At 35.5% G+C, this 17567-nt stretch overlaps 1 protein-coding gene across 2 annotated transcripts in view; it reads right to left on the bottom strand.

The window, feature by feature from the left end:
- The window catches only part of Cnst (consortin, connexin sorting protein), a 95630-nt gene that overhangs the window by 29994 nt on the left and 48069 nt on the right, over positions 1-17567 (bottom strand). For both annotated transcript variants that reach the window (XM_027928541.2, XM_071600000.1), the window contains exons 3-5: positions 5014-5207; positions 2477-2507; positions 200-286 (exon numbers count right to left, since the gene is read on the bottom strand). In XM_027928541.2, coding sequence (XP_027784342.2) covers positions 200-286; positions 2477-2507; positions 5014-5207 — 312 coding nt within the window. The remainder of the gene's footprint in view (positions 1-199; positions 287-2476; positions 2508-5013; positions 5208-17567) is intronic.

Here is a 17567-nt window from a genome sequence, read left to right as displayed (position 1 = left end):
CCTTTTTATTTTTTTGAGACAGGATCTTGCTAAAATTACTTAGGGCCTTATTAAATTCCTGAGGCTGGCCTTGAACTTGCAATTTTCCTGCTTCAGCCTCCTGAGTTGTTGGAATTACAGGTATGTACCACTGCACCCGGCAAATAACAAATTTGTTAGATTAGAGATAGTTTCACATTCTGTATTAGTCTATACTCACCCCACTGTTCCTGAATGGCAGAAAGATTTGCAAGCAATTGCTCATGATATAATCGTTCAAGCTGAATGAATTTCATTGCTTTCTCATCTGAATTGAAAATTTGAGGAAAACAGAAATCCAGACTATTTACATTAAACCCTATATTTGAAAAACAATGTCTTAAACAAGGTGAGAGAGAGAGAGAGAGAGAGAGAACTCTAGACATTCTTAAATTTAAACATATCTAAAGTAATGATTCTTGGTTTTGAAGTAGATAAATTTTATTCTAGTATATTATGAAGTAGCTACATGGATTCCATATTATCAACAAACAGCAGGAATTAAAAGATTTTCATGCTCAAAGAGTGCCTGCTTGCTAACATACTTCTAGCAGAGTCAATAGAACCCACATGGAATCTGGGAGACTATTTGTTTTCCTTTTTGAAATTTTTCTCCTGAAATTACTTTCTGTCAAGCAACTATGTGACCCGAGACATAAGTGTTTGTTTCTGGTTTCAGCTAACCTTCATCCTTGACTTATTTCCCACTGAATGCTTTTCTCTTATAAGATCAAAAGACCACATGTCCAGACAATGGTGAGCAAAAATTATATGGATCTTTTCTAAAAATTTTAATTACCACAGTGATTTTCAAAAGTGTCATGTGATTCCAGTTTTATGTAGATCTTATTACAAACTTTTGCCTTCCCATCTGTATCACAAATATGTGCGTCTTCTGTGGTCAAGATACATTGTCCAATTTTCTACCTCCCTCTGGGCAGTGTTCTAAATGTTGACCCAGAAAAAAGAAAGAGAAAAATTCACAGTTTAGCTTTGCGTCCTTTCCATAAACACTCAGAGGTTCAGTTCTCCCTCTCATTTGTTGTCTTAAAGATATCCCTGGGATCCTAAAATAGGCCCAGGAGAAATGGGAACAATTTGTTCTTTCCTCTGCCATGTCTTAAATATACCAGTGTTTCTCAAACTTTATTGAACATAAAAATTATCTGAAAAATTTGTTAAAATACTGATTCATGGGCTAAGGTTGTGGCTCAGTGGTAGAGTGCTTGCCTGCCATGTGTGAGGTACTGGGTTTGAGTCTCAGCGCCACATATAAATAAATAAATAAAATAAAGGTCCATTGACAACTGAAAAAAAAAAAAAAGAGGTGTGGTTGTGGCTCAGCAGTAGAGCGCTCGCCTAGCAAGGGCAAGGCCCTGGGTTTGATCCTCAGTGCCACATAAAATAAATAAAATAAAGGCATTGTGTCCAACTACAACTAAAAAATAAATATTTAAAAAAAATATTGATTCATGGGTCTGATCCCTCAGAAGCTCTGATTCTGAGGCCCATGAACTTGCATTTCTAGGAGCTTCCCAGGGCTGCTGATACTACTCTATATTGCTCTATATCAGATATTCATTCTTTGTTTAAGAAGAAGGGGTGGGGTGCAAGGAAAGGGAATGAATGCACACGTGTGAGTTCCCTCTTCATTTCACTAGAGTTCCAACATATTTAGGAAGCAAACTGTCATTGTTTGAAGTACCTCAGTTAATTTGACAGGGTTTAGGACAATAACTGATTATCCTCAATCTGGTCAGAAAGGTGAAAGTCAATAAGGTTAGAAAGAAAAGTAAACTGTCTAGACAGTGTACACTAGGCCATCCCTTCAAAAGAAAAGCAATTTTCATTCTGTTTATTACTAGTGAAGAACTATTCTTTCCTTTGCAGCTATATACAGTTATGTACCACATAACAATGTTTTGGTCAACAATGACCTAACAACACAGTAGCCGTCTTAGTATGACATTTGCAATGACAAAATCACCTAATGATGCATTTCTCAGGACATATCCCCACTGTCAAGTAACACATGACTCTAGCTGTAATAAGATAGTCATGAGATAATGTGTAATATATCTGACATGCTCCATCATATAAATATCACTTGACTTTTATGTTTGTTTAATTTCAAAGAAAGAAAATCCAAAAGATTTTTACATCTTATTTTCAGCAAAATGTCCTTTTCCTCCTTCTTGAATATAAATATTTAATTTTGGTAAAACTAGGGTTTATTCATGGAAGGTCAACTTTGGGTGGTTTTAAAAGTTTTCTGGAGTGACAGATATTTTCAGAACCTTGCTTTCTGAAGTAGTTATGTGGGTACTAAAATTGTCAAAATCCACTAAAACCATATGATTTATACTTTTTATTATGTAGACCCCCATTTTAAAAATAAGGGTTTGGTGAGTTTCTATAAGGGTTTGGTGAGTTTCTTCCAGTAATTAAGAAAGGATACAGTCCTCTTCCTGGAAATAGGACTCAGCTATCTGTTAAAAACAAGCAAATGAAAAAGAAAGCCAGAGGAAATTAAATTACTATTTGGGTTTAATGACAAATTTGGAAGAAATAAAAATTTTGAAACTCTAAATGTTTCTAATATGAAAGTAAGAAGACTCTTAATTAACTGGTTCAGAAGAGCTTTGCAGGCACAGGAAACAATTCTAAAGTCTGACACATTTCAAGCTGAGCAAACACAGGCATTCTCCAGTCTTTACATAAACACATTCTATTGTATTTAGAGTCATAGCAATCTTCTTTCATGAGAAAAACGTTACAGAAGCTTAAAAAGGCATAACATGAATAAAAAGATCATTCTATTTATTGTGAATTAAAAAGCAAACATGCCACATCATGTGAGGCCTTTACATCCATTCATTTCATTTTTATTTTACCAACTATCAGCTGAAGACCTCATGGACACTAACTTTTTGATTCTGTTTTGATATTAAACAAAAGGCCAGGCCAAGTGCTCACAATTGAATAATGGTGTTTGGAATTATGTACACAGTGCTGCACATTGTACAGAACGCTAGTCAGAGTTCAGAGCCATGTGTGTTGGCAATTAACTATGATCCCAGCTACAAGAATGCTCTCCTACAAACCTAAGATACCATTATTCACTTGTAGAAATCATACTTTGACACAATAAGATTATTTAGGATATTTCCTATACTCAAATTTCTTCCAGGTTGCTTCAAAAACAGATGCACTAAAATGGAGTAAACACATTCTAGCATCAGTGTTATAAAAACATGCTTTGTGATGGAGCCTTGTTTTCCCCCTTTGTGAATAGATGATGATCATACTTAATGCTCCAGGTTGTTTGGAGGATAAAACAACATGAACTGTGAATACCCTTTGCAAACTCAACCTACTGAGCAAACACTACAGAGGCTGAAAGATTAGAAGGCTGCTTTGGTGCTGGAGTTCCTCAACAAAGACAAGTCAGTAATGGTTTAGGGGCCAAACAGCAGTACATGTTTTCTCAAAGGCCTGCCTCAAGTTCAAAAAGGAGGAAATAGAAATTTCTAAAAATATACATTTTCCTACCTTGGGTTTATTTTTTTTTAAGATTTTACTATTTAATTTTGTCTCACATAAGTTAAAATGATATATAAGTAAATGTAAAAAGTAGAACTTTTTCCATTCCCACATATCAATTATTTTAAGTGGAAAAAAAAATGCAGTTTTATTTTTCCTGAATGGGCTTTTATGTAAAAAGGATTTCCACTCACTGGACAGTGAGTGGAAAGGCTGCCTATTTTCCAGGCTGTCCATCTTCCAATTTACCTTCCTAGTCATCAGAAGAATTATGTTTCTAAAGTTCAAACTGAATTTCAGGGAGCTAGGGCTGTAGCTTAGTGGTACAGCACTTGTCTATCATGCACAAGGCCCTGTGTTTGATCCTTAACACCACAAAACAAAAACAAAAACTATAAAAACAAAATTGGTCCTGAAATTTTCATTATTAAAAAAACGCCCAGCCCTTGGAGCTGGGGTTGTGGTTCAATGGTAGAGGACTTGCCTCGCATGTGTGAGGCTCTGGGTTCGATCCTCAGCACCACATAAAAATAAAGTAAACAAAATGAAGATATTATGTCCATTTACAAGTAAAAAAAAAATTAAGAAAAAACATATCTATTAAACAACAACAACAACAACGCCCAGCCTCTCAAACTAAGGCCTTATGGTCCCCAGCTATCAAGTCTCACCTGTCTCTTTTCCCACCTTAATCTCCAGCATTGTCCCAGCTGTGTCTTCCACACGCTGATGTCTCTTTTGGAAGCAGCTCACTGTGTCATCTGGTGAGCACCTAATCATCCTGAACAACCCAGCCCAAGGACCACCTTCTTTTCCCTAGTGCTTACAGGACAAAGTTAATCGCCCATTTTGTGCTGCTAAACCTTGACCATATGTCTATTTCGACACTTAATACAGAATTCTACATTTAGGTATCTTTGTAACTTTCTCCTATTCTCCACAGCTCTTTAAAAAAATTTTTTTAAAGACAGATACAACATTTTTAAACCTTTATTTATCCATGTTTGTGTGGTGCCAAGGATCAAACCCAATGCCTTGCACATGATAGGCAAGTGCTCTACTACTGAGCCACAACCCCAGCTTCCACAGCTCTCTTAAGGACATTCCCTGATAATGATCTTCCCTCCCCCACCCTGTGTCTAGCATAATTTTGGCATCTAATCAGTGTTTACTAAGCTGTTGTCACACTGATTCCTATTTGTATACAGCTTAATCACTGAATAAAAGGTGTTAACCATTATCCAAATGATAAGATTATTCAAGAGCAAAGTGTGGTCACTAGTTAGTAATATGCCAATCCACCAGCCACTAATCCAGCCACTGGTCATCTTCATCTGGATTCAACAGCCCTAGGTGGGTCAGAAGCAATTACAGAACACTGGATTTTAGATGATTACAAATATTGGTATCAGAATTTAAGTGAAGCTGAAAGTGAAGGGTTTAATGTGGTACCTGATGAAGGCAAAGAGGAAGTGCTCTTGAATCCAACTGCTCAACTTTGCCTCGTATTAGTGAAAACAGAGATTGCAGAACTAGATTTGGAGCTTCTGGTTGGTCATTAGCATTTACTTCAGTAGCCTCTTCATCACCAACAGGATGTGTGGCTGCACTTAATATCTTTTTTTCCATCAAAGGTGTAGTATCTCCTGAAAAAAAGTGGATCATTTTAAAATAATTATGCCTATTAATCACAAAACTCTCAAATAAAACTGATATAGGAAAAAAAAAAACAGAAACCACAAGTTATTGGCCTTATTAAATTAAGATTGTGGCACTTATTGCCACTATTAGCATAAATGTAAACAATTTTTGCAGAAGTATAATTAAGGGTATTACCAAAAAAGGAAGCCAAAGAAAAACATGCAAGTTAAAACCTGACTCCAAACTTGATTCTCCCAAAGGCAAATTATATTAGTTATCATTAGACTCAAGGCTTGCAGAAAATAAAACAGAACTAAACAGGAAGGTAAATGAGTTATCCTATGACATGGCTAAAGATGTTGAATATTTTCTTTTTAAACTCCAGAACTGTGTCCAGAGTCCAGGAGAGTAGTGGGAATTCAGATGCCAGAGCCAAGAGCCAATAACATACTTTTCCGGATAAAAAAAAGGGCTAAACAACATAAACCTTTGGGGAAAAAAAATCACTAAATGCTTGACCCACAGCTCCTGAAATATGCAAAAATTTTTAAAAATAATCAATTATAACTTCACCCATGACCAAAATCTCAGTATCAGTTCCAATATTCATGTTCAAATTAAAAAGTTCATCTGCCTGTGTATCTCCTGCTAGTTTGTATCAGAAAGGATCTTTCTCAGTAATATGGCCTGTATATACCACATCCAGGCTGCCCTCCCTTGACAGAGTGCCTAGAAGCCAGCTGGCCTGCTTCTGCCCTCCAAATAAACCCAGTATTTGCCTTCCAAATAAACTCAGACTGGTCCATTCTTCAATTTCCTAGTAAAATATTCTGTGCTTTCCGAAGCAATTACGGATCCCATCAATGCGTATTCATGTTCTACCCCAACAAGCTCTGTATCCTTCCATATAACATGAGTTTGAAACCAGTTAATTTCCTTCTGAATTCTGTAAATGGTATTATATTATACGGGACTGCATTATAGTAATTGGTGTGAAATCTTGTCTTTATTGGATCATAACTCATGTAGTTTGCAGGGGTTAATTTATAAGTGATGCCATTCCAATTACATTCAAGGCAAGTGTCTTTCAGCACTAAAATTCCAAGTTATCACTATAGTGATAACTTATATTTTGGAGAATTCTACAAACTTTGTCAGTTGATCTTTAGATATACAAGGCCAGTGATGGCTTCCCATTTTGTAGAGACAGTATTTAAAAACATAAGTGATTCTTTGATTTTTCCAATTTTCTAACCACATGGTAGTGGGACCAAAAGAATATCAATGTGGTACTTGACATGGTGGCACATGCCTGTACCTGTAACTTGGGAGATTGAGACAGGAGAATATCAAGTTCAATGCCAGCCTCAGCAACTTAATGAGACCCTGTCTGAAAAAATAAAAGTGGTTAGAGACATGGCTCAGTGGTTAAGTGCTGTGAGTTCAATTCCTGGTACAAAGAAGCTTTCTGTAGATAACTGCAAAGAAACGAGGAGAACGGTGTTTTCTTCCACTCTTCCCAGCCACGGCACTATGCCCAACTATGCTTAAGACATTCAACCTCATAATGACTGTGAGAAAACCAGCTTCTCATACACTGTTCTTTTGATTAAATTTGCTCCATATGGTTATCAAGATATTATTCTATGCTTCTTATTTGTTAAAAAAAAATGCTGAGGCTGAGGTTGTGGTTCAGTGGTAGAGTGCTCATCTAGCATGTGTGAGGCCCTGGTTTGATTCTCAGCACCAAATAAAAATAAAGATATTGTGTCCAACTACAACTAAAAACTAAATATTTTTTTTAAAAAATGGCTGAAATTTTACTTGTAAAAAAATGGCTCATTTTCACTAACAGGGAATTAAATAAAGTCCCTTAAGTCAATTATCAAAAATGAAAGGACCCTCAAATGTAAATAAAAAGGAAATGATGATTTCTTTTTCTAAAGGAGGCAGAAAAATGGTTCTGAATTGTGATTATCTCAGATTCATGATGGTCAAGTTTCCTGAATTACTTCAATAAGCAATGTTACTGGTATATACACGTTATAAACAAGCCATATATCATTATATAGAAGTATGTAAGCTTGGCATAGTGATGCACTTCTATAAACTCAGTGACTGGGGAGGCTGATGCAGGAGGACTGCAAATTCGAGAGCAACCTCAGCAACTTAGCAAGACCCTCAGAAGCTTATCGAGTCCCTGTCACAAAACAAAACAACACAAATGACTGGGAATGCAGCTCAGTGTTAAAGCATCCTTGGGTGTACTAACATAAATAAACAGGTAGTCAAAGACATTTGAATTGAAAGATGACTTTTAATTATAAAATACAACCAAGATAAGTCCCAAAAGTCTACAGGAGTCCAGGATTCTAAGAGCAACAGAAAGCTGAAATGGGTGATTATAAAGAAGATGCCTAGTGTGGGAAGGGAAAGGAAAATATGACCTTATCTAGACCCAAGATAGATCAAAAGGTCAGCAAAAGTCACCAGACTAATACCACAAAAGGATTATCTTCCAGGGCTTAAAGATCATGAGCTTCAGAGATAAATGAACTACACCACCACCTTACCCCTTGAGATAATGTTTTTTGCTGGGACAGAGTATGTAATATAAATCACAGGGCACTGGAGCAGGGTTTAGGGACTTGAGTTCTGCCATTATTTTTCCAAGTGACCTTGGATCATTTTTCTTTTTTTTTTTTTATATCAGAGATTGAACCCAGGGGTGCTTAACCACTGAACCACATCCCCAGCCCTTTTTGTATTTTATTTAAACAGAGGGTTTTGTGAGTTGCTTAGGGGCCCACTAAGTTGCTTAAGCTGGCTTTGAACTTTCGATCCTCCTGTCTCAGCCTCCAGAGCCACTGAGCCTGGTGGATATATCACTCTTCCTAGCTAAAGTTTCATTATCTAAAATAAAGGGACTGGCCACTTGATCTCTTAAGTCGTTCCTAGATCTGACTGTCTAAAACACTCAAAATACCCATAGAGATTTTGGTAATTAAGAAAATAAGGGAGGGGGCTGGGTTGTGGCTCAGCAGGAGCGCACTTGTCTGGCATGTGTGTGGCACTGGGTTCGATCCTCAGTACCACATATAAATAAATAAAAGGTATTGTGTCCATCTACAACTAAAAAAATATTTAAAAGAAAAAAAGAAATATAAGGGGCTAGGATATAGAGCTTGTACAGTATGTGAAGCCCTAGGTTCTCTATCTAACACAGAAATAATGCAGGGAGGAGAGGGAAAGCAAGGGGGAAAAAAAAGGAAAACTTAGAAAATAAAGAAATACAGACTATCCTTATGAACAAGATTGAGTAATTATTTAAGAAAACTAAAAGGTAAGGTTTCCCCCCTAATAAAAATGTCTTGAAGTTCTCCTACTAATAAATAGGTGCGCGCACGCGCGCGCACACACACACACACACACACACACACCACTGTTCTTCCTCTTTTGCCTAGATTGTTTTTTTAAAAAGTTATTTTATATTTTGGGAACTGGGGATTGAACTGGGCACTCAAGCACGAAGCTGTATCCCTAGCCATATTTTATTAAAAATATTTTTCATTATAGATGGATACATCACCTTTATTTATTTATTTATTTAGTACTGAGGATTGAACCCAGTGCCTTACACATATTAGGCAAGTGCTCTACCACTGAGCTACAACCCCAGCCCTCTCCAGCCCTATTTTGTATTTCACTTAGAGACAGGGTCTCACTGAGTTGCTTAGCACCTTGCTGTTGATAAAGCTGGCTTTGAACTGGAGAACCTCCTGCCTCAGCCTCCTAAACCACTGGGATTATAGGCGCATCAGGTGTGCACCATGGTGCCCGAATTTTGCCTAGATTGTTAACTGCATAAAAAGTAGCACATTCGATTTTTAAGGCAAGAAAATAAATCAAATTTTGTTGCAAAAAGAGTTCCACACTGGGTGTGGTGGTATAGGCCTATTAATCCCATCCCAGCAACTCAGCAGACTGGGGAGGAAGGATGGAGACCCTGTCTCAAAATTTAAAAAATATAAAAAGGACCGGGGAATGTAACTTGGTGGTACAGCGTTCTAGTACCGGGAGGAGGGCAGGGGAAGAATTCCATAACATTCCATACTAAAGAGTAGATTTTTATTTCTAGCTGTGCCAAACTTTGAGGAATAGAATTCTATTGTGGTTTAAATAATCGCATAAGTTGCCATTAGTGCTATTAAACATCAAGGACACATTTTACCTTAGGTAAACATAAAATAAACATTTAGCCATATTCTAGTTTTATGGAATTGTAAACTATTAAAAATATGGCCTTATTAGTTTTATGGTAAAGAATTCATATTAGAAAACTACCTATTGCTCGCTCAAGATTTAGAAAAAGAATGATATGAAAATCAGAGCAGCAAGCTTCCACTGCTTATTTTATGCACCGTTACCAAGTTACATAATCTCTTTGATCCCCTGATTTCTTTCTCTGTAACATGGGAAAAATAACATCTGCCTTAAAGATTATTGTAAGGATTAAAAGAGACAGTGTGTACAAGAAGCAGGTGTGCTCCCAATCCTCAGCCTAAAAAGAGGCTTCACTGTCACTTGAGTGAAAAAGGTCACAGGATTGTTGAAACACTTCTGAAATAGTCCATTTTTTTTAAAATTAGAAGAAAAACATTCAGAGGCAAGGATAAATGAAACTAATAAAGCTTATACTCCTAAAGTCACAGAATATAATAATAACACTATAACTATGTTGGATTATTAAAATGCTTAGTTTGTTTCCACCAATACTATTGTTTGAACATGATTGAACTTGTTTTGTTTTCTTTCTATACAGTAACATAGAGTATACAGTCTTTTCAGGTTGGCTTCTTAGTAATATGCATTAAAGTTTCCTCCATGTCTTTTCAAAAGCTCATTTCTTTTTAGCACTGAATAATATTCCAGGAACTTGTTTTTAGTAAGGTCAATGAGAAAGAAAATAAACACCAGTATAATCCTGAGCACTTACCCAGGTTAACATATAGTGAACTGGCACTTTTATGATGTACTAAAAGATTTAAAAATAATATTAATAAAGCATTCACAATGCAACATGGAAGTTTGAGTATTTTTCCATGTGAATTTTGAAATGATTTTGATGTTCTTTTTTGATTAGTTCTAATCAGTTATACATGACCACAGAAAGCTCTTCAATTCATTGTACACAAATGGAGCAGAATTTTTCACTTTTCTGGTTGTACATCAAGTAGAGCCACACCATTCATGCAATCATACATGAACCTAGGGTAATGATGTCTGTCTCATTCCACCATCTTTCATACTCCCTTGCTCCCTCCCGCCCCCTTTGCCCTATCCAAAGTTCCTCCAATCCTCCCATGTCCCCCTGATGTTCTATTCTTGATGCAACTTGAATCTTACAAAAGTTTTGCTCAAAAAAAAAAAAATGAATTTAAAACAAACTATAACTGTATTTCATGAATAAGTGTTAAAATTTCTTCTAATATATAAAAGGTTTTCTCAACTTGGGATGCCAAGGCAGGAGAATCCTAAATTTGAGGCCACCTTAGAATTTATCTAGGCTCTGTCTCAAAAAATAAAAAGGTGTAGGGATGTAATTCAGTGATAAAACAACCTTGGATTCAGTCCCCAATTCCTAAATAAATAAATAGAAGATTTTTCTTGTAGATATATTAAGAAAGAAAACCAAATCAAAACATGAACTGCTATATGTAAAATCTCATCCAGTATAAATGAAGCTTTCTGTTGCCACATATAGCTGGACATAAACAAAAATATTGCATTTATCGTCACCTGTGAAAACCACACAAGTTATAGTTAAAATTACTCATTAAGAAATATGGATACGAAAAATTGTGCTCTGTATGTGTAATAAGAATTGTAATGCATTCCACAGTTGTTGTGTATTTAAAAAAATAATAAAATCAATAAAAAAATTAAAAAATATGGTGATGCTATTTATAAGTATTTATACATAATAACAAACAAATTTATAGGACCTAATTAAATTTAGTTTCATACCTGTCAACTTCATCAAGCTCTAAAATGGATGCAGCTTACATGTACCTATTAAGGTTCTATTTATTTTTTAAAAAATTTGTAAAAACCTTGGGAGAGAGATTGGAGGAATTACCTTGACTGAGATATTTTATTAAATTTGTCATACCATCTGAATTCTGTATCAGTTCTGATACATAACTGAATTCATCCCTGATGTGGTCAAGAGGCATTTTGTGGAAAAATATCAGAGTATTCTTTAATGACCTTTATCTTGAAACACTAAGAATATACCCTGATGTTCCTCCTCCTTTTAATAATTTAGCACTGATTTGCTCTCTGTCACTAAAGGACACCCCATTTCTCTTCATGATAGGGAGAGTGATGTGACCAGATGACTGAAAGGCAAAAATCTCATAGCTGGTATTTTAGGCAATCAAGAGAATGAAAAATTATCACAGATAAAATAGGGATTTGAAAGATATCACATAGATGACATCAGGCCTAGGTTAAGACAGTGGTAATAATTATACTTATGATGGGGAATGCTGACAACATAAGCTAAGCTGATGGGGATGTTTGGGGACAGGAACAGGGTTATATAAGGAACTAAAACATTTTGAATTCTGTACACTACAACTCTGCATAAGCACACCATTCTAGAAGTAGGATTTACGGGGGAAAATATGCCTTTGTTCATGCCCTCTGCTTTGACTGTCAGGCTTTTAGAGAGCAAGTGACTGAGTCACCATTATGACCTCAGGATGTAACACAGTGCTTGACCCACAGCATGTTTTGGAGAAAAAACCTGCTGCCAGGCATCATGAAGTACATGTACAACAAACCACGTACACCATATCATCTGAATCTCATAACATTATGAAGCAAATATTAGAAATTACAGATGAAGTAATTTAAATTCATCAGAGATTAAAATGAGAGCATGGGCTCTCAAGTCAGAATGCCTGGGTTTGAATTCCTAATCTACTGCTTTCGGCTAGGGCACCTGTCATCACAGATAATTGGGAGGCTGAAGCAGGAGGAACATGAGTTTGAGGCTGGACTGGCAAATTAGTAAGAGCTTGTCTCAAAATAAAATTTAAGAAAGGTTGTTTGGGGATGTAGCTCAGTGGCAGAGCTCTTGCCTTTCATACCCTAAGGCTCTGGGTTCAATCCCCAGTAGTGCAATAAAAACAACAACAAAACAAACAAAAAACCTACTGCTTTCTAGCTCTGTGACTTTGGGCAAGTAAGTCTCTTTAAACCTTAATTTCCCCATGTTAAGTGGGGATACTACTGTATTATCATATGGAGTCTGCTAAGAAATTATCTTTAATAACAAAGTAGAGGCTCTTCTATTTATTCACATTTTAGCTATCTCTCTTCTTTCAAATTTTGGGCAGAAATATATCAGAAAACAAACTACATTTACTACTTTTATTAAAATGTGTTGACTTGTGTTAAATAAAGTTCCTTTTTACTGAAATAAAGCTAGATCAAATCAAGAATCTTAGAGAAAGTTATACTGTCAATCAGAGATAATTATTGAAACAAACCAAACTCCACCACTTTCTTTAAGAGTGAACCATCCACCCTTTCTCTGATCATGTTTCGTCTTGTTGAGGCTGGCAGGCAGGAATTGTTTTGCAGAAACAGCTACCTACACACTCAAAGGAAAAGTATGTGCAACAATTAGGTGGCAAATTGTGGCAAGTCAAATATAAAAGAGAATTCCTTTAAACACACTTGAAATTTCAGCAGAAATGGGATTGTATGGTGTAACAACAGACCCAGAGTTTTAAGTCATTGCCTCGGATCATATCCTCAGTGTCAATTGTTAGCATTATGACAACAGGCAAGTTATTTAACATCTTTGTGTTTCAGATTCCTCATCTATAAATTAGGGCTAACTGTAGTAATGCTTAATAAGAAAGGACTGAATGAAATAATCCTTATAAAATATGTATCATAGTGGTGGCACATAGTAAAAGATAAATGTTTTTAATTTAGCAAACTATAATAAAATTAAGCTCTGTATGTTCCTAAGTTGATTTTTTAAATAAATATATAACACAAAATTCAACATTTTACCATTCTGAAGTTCATAATTCAGTGGCATTAAATATATTCACAATGCTATGCAATCATTACCAATGTCTATTTCCAGAATGTTTTCATCATCCTCAAAAGAATATCTGCACCCATTAAACACTAACTGACATTTCCCTCCCTGCTCCAGCCTCTGGAAACTTGTTCCACTTTCTCTCTCTATGGATTTGCCTGTTCTAAGAATTGACTAAGTGAAATTATACACTATTTGTCCTCATGTCTGGTTTATTTCACTAAGCAAAATATCTTCAATGTAATATTACATTGAATATATATAAACCACACATTTTGTTTATCCATTAATCCATCAATGAAAATCTGGAATGTTTCTACTTTCAGCTATTGTGAATAATGCTGCTATGAATTTTGATGTCCAAGTATCTGTTTAAGTCCCTGCTTTCAATTCTTTTCGATATATACATAGAAGTGGAAGGGCTGGGTTATACAATAATTCTGTTAAATTTTTGAGGAACTGTCCAACTGTTTCCCTAAATCTCTATGATTTAAAAATTATTTCAATCACTGTATTGATATGTCAATATTTGTGCAGTTTTTTTCCCACCTCTAAAACAGATATTGCTACTTCCCAAAGATTAAATGGCTGATGTTTCTAAATCAATGGTATTTTTATCTAAAACATGCTATTGTACAAAAATACAACATGGTATTCCTTTAATTTAATTCCCTGCTTCTGAGCATAGTTCTTGCTATTGAAGTCCTAAAATTTAAAGTCCTTGAGTGACATAAGTAAAATAGTAGAATAGGCAACTCCAAACTCCCATGTCTGTAAAAAAGTATAAAAAACATCACAACTGTCAGAACTGACTTTGTCATAACTCTGGAAAAACCAAGATATACAGCAAAGTGAACAACAATAGCCCATCTGATGAAAGAAAGAAAATAACAGAAAACATACCTGAGGATGATTTACCATTGGACTTACTGATGAATTTAAACAAACTGCCTTAAACATGCTCAAAGGAAATCAGAAAAACATAAATAAAGTATGAATAAAATGAAATTATTAAACTATAGAGACAAACTACAAAAAGGAATGGGTATAGAGACTCTGTTTGCGGTAACAGTGGTGAAAGCTATACAACATTATGAATATCATTAAAGCCCCTGAATTATACACTGAAATGCCTAAAATAGAAAACTTATGTTTCAATGTAAAAAATGCTTTCAGTTCTAATTTTACATTATAATTTTTGAATCACTGCATAACTGAATTCTTCAAAGCACCTTATCTATTAATGTTGATTCCTATCCTGGCCATAATTTAGAAGACAGATGAAATGTGAACTTTAATCCATGGGTTATGTAGTTGCTATGCTAGGTTCTGTGCCTTGCTCCTTTTCCCCCTCATTTCTTTGCTCTAAGGTACTAGAGTTAATGCCATGAAAACAGAGGAGAGTGCTCACTGTTTAAATATCTCCAGTCCTTGTCTGAACACACTAAAGTGGCAAAGAGGTAATGTCCCTTCCTTCTCTACAGGAGACACTAGAATTACAAGTTAGATAAATCTAAAAACTGAGTCAACGTCTTTCTGACCTGACCTGGGGTCAAAGGGATGTATTATGTAATTATGGCATGATTACCAACTGCTCCACGTGGCACATTCTCCTCCCATGCCCTCAGGCAACAACCTCTGCCTTCCAAGGGAGCAGGGCAGTGCTGTGGTTCAGAGTTGAGGCTGAAGTCAAGTCACCCTATTGACCCATGGTAATCCATTGACTCTCAACCAAACTCCTTGTAAATTAATGGTAAAGGATAAAGAAAGAATAACATAAAAAGTGCACCTCCAACTTAGTAAGCACTCAAAGTAGACACACTGTTCTCTTGATTTGTTTTTGAAACAAAAGCAGCCACTGGGCTTTATTTGAGGTAGCATCTTGGAAATTACTATTAATACTTCAGGTTTGTTTTGAGGAACAGGACTCTCCTGAGGCTGAGAGACCACAATTCTCATTAGCTAAGTTACCTACTTTTTAAATGCTGTCATAGCAGACTCTGGAGAGCAACATATAACCTTCAAAAGAATATTCTAATTTTCCTCTTTGGTAGGGCGTTTGAGTGGAAGGAGAGAGCCCTTTTTATAGTTTGCTTGCTTGGCAGCACTCTTAAAGGGACACAGCTCTAATTACTCATTAGAAATTTTAATGAAGTACACAGAAACCACTGGCTCTAAGCCTATCTACGTATTTAAATACACCTATGCCTCCATCCAGACTATTTTGAACCCAAAAACCTTATTTATTTTCTCCTTTTGAACAAAAAGCATCATTAGGTCTGAGAGACACACTTCTATCCTAAATTCAGTATTGAAATTTTATGGATACACAGTGGATTTGAAAAAGCATTTTACAAAGTGAACTTCAGGAAACTAAACAGAGAATTTAACAAATGCATGTAGATGACAGCTCCCCAGGCTAATGTCTAAGACCAGTCTCCCTGTCCCCAAGGATGTAAAGAAAGATAACTCCAAGGGCAGTTACAGCCTTTCTACCATTTGCTCACTACTTTCTAAAGCTTGCTCCAGGCTATTTTCATTTTGTATTCAAGGCACAATTAGTACACATAAATATTGCTGGGATTTAGTCTCTAAATTATGTAGCACATGCCAATTAGCACATGCCAATTAACACGAACTTTTGGATTCCCTAATTTTCCTCTTTGATGCTATTTATAGTTTAACACATTTTATTAAAAATGGAAAATATGCAGGATTTTCCCAAGCATGCAATTAGTTATGTATTTCTTAAACTTCATATCTAGGTCCACTAACAACTCCAGCACAAAGTTTCAAATGAAATAAAATATTTCCTGGTTCTCCAGGATAAAAAATATATAAATAGAGACTAGGGCTGTAGCTCAGTGTCAGAGCGGTTGCCTTGCATGTGTGAGGCACTGGGTTTGATCCTTAGCACCACATAAAAAGAATTAAAAAACGCAAATAAAGGCATTCTGTCCTTCTACAACTACAAAAAAAAAATTAAAAACATATATATATATAAATAAAATTCTCGAATTTTATGTGAAATTATAAGAAATCTTACATCTGAAAATACACATACTTTGTTTCTCTAACAAATATAAAGGCATATATTTAAATTCAAAATTTAAAACTGGCATTTATTTGCAGAAGAAGGGGAGTCTAATAGTTAAAGGAAACCAAGCTGTGAAATTTTCCTTAAAGAATTCCCTCTTTTTAACATTTAATCCTAGGGACTCAGGAGGTTGAGGCAGAAGGATGGCAAGTTCCAGGCTAGCCTCAACAACTTATTGAGACTCTGTCTCAAAATTAAAAATAAAAAGGGCTGGGGATGTAGCTCAGTGGTAGAGCACCTTGGGTTCAATTCCCAGTACCCACTGGTCCACCAAAAATGTAATGGTAGTCCTTGCTTTGGCAACTTGTATGCCAAAAGTTGTAATGATACAAAAAGATCAGTAGCATGGTCCTTGCTTATAGATGATGGGCAAATCTGTGAAGCATTCCATATTTTAAAAAAATAAAAGCTACTGACATCAGGGATTCTCTTTGTTAAGGAAACCATGTGAGAAAGGAAGATTTAGAAAACTTAGGAGTTAATTCTGAATTTTCAATAAGTTAAAAAAAAAAAGCACAGGAAACATTATTTAATGACATTTTATTATATAGTTTGCAGAAAATTACATGATATCAAATTTCATTACACCAGTAATCTAAATTTTCTAGAGACCCTGTTTCTTTATATCACCAGACCAATTACCATCACATCTTTTTTTCTTTTAAGAAAAGTTTTACTAAAATATAAGTGACATGATATTATACAATTCATCCATTTAAAGTGCATATATTTTCAGTGACTTTAGTATATACATTGTATACGACCATCCCCACAATCAATTTTAGAATGTTTTCATTATTCCCTAAAGAAACTCTTACATTCTTTAGCTGTTACCTCCAATCCTTTATTGCCCCCAACCTCCCTAGCCCTTATGCAACCAATAATCTACTTTTTGTCTGTATGAATTTGCCTCTTCTGGATATTGCATACATCTGGCTTTTTTCACTAAGCATAATGTTTTCAAGGTTCATCATCCCTGTTATAGCATATCTTCCTATATTATTATTTTTTAGTTCTCAACGAACCTTTATTTTGTTATATGCGGTGCTGAGAATAAAATCCAGTGCTTTGCACATGCTAGGCAAGCACTCTACCACTGAGCTATGACACTAGCCCTTCCTATATTATTTTTACTACCAAATA

This window comes from Marmota flaviventris, chromosome 12 (genome assembly GCF_047511675.1).
Source record: "Marmota flaviventris isolate mMarFla1 chromosome 12, mMarFla1.hap1, whole genome shotgun sequence".
Lineage (NCBI taxonomy): Eukaryota > Metazoa > Chordata > Mammalia > Rodentia > Sciuridae > Marmota > Marmota flaviventris.
The sequence above is the reverse complement of the archived record's forward strand: the minus strand, read 5'-3'. Positions and strand labels throughout refer to the sequence as shown.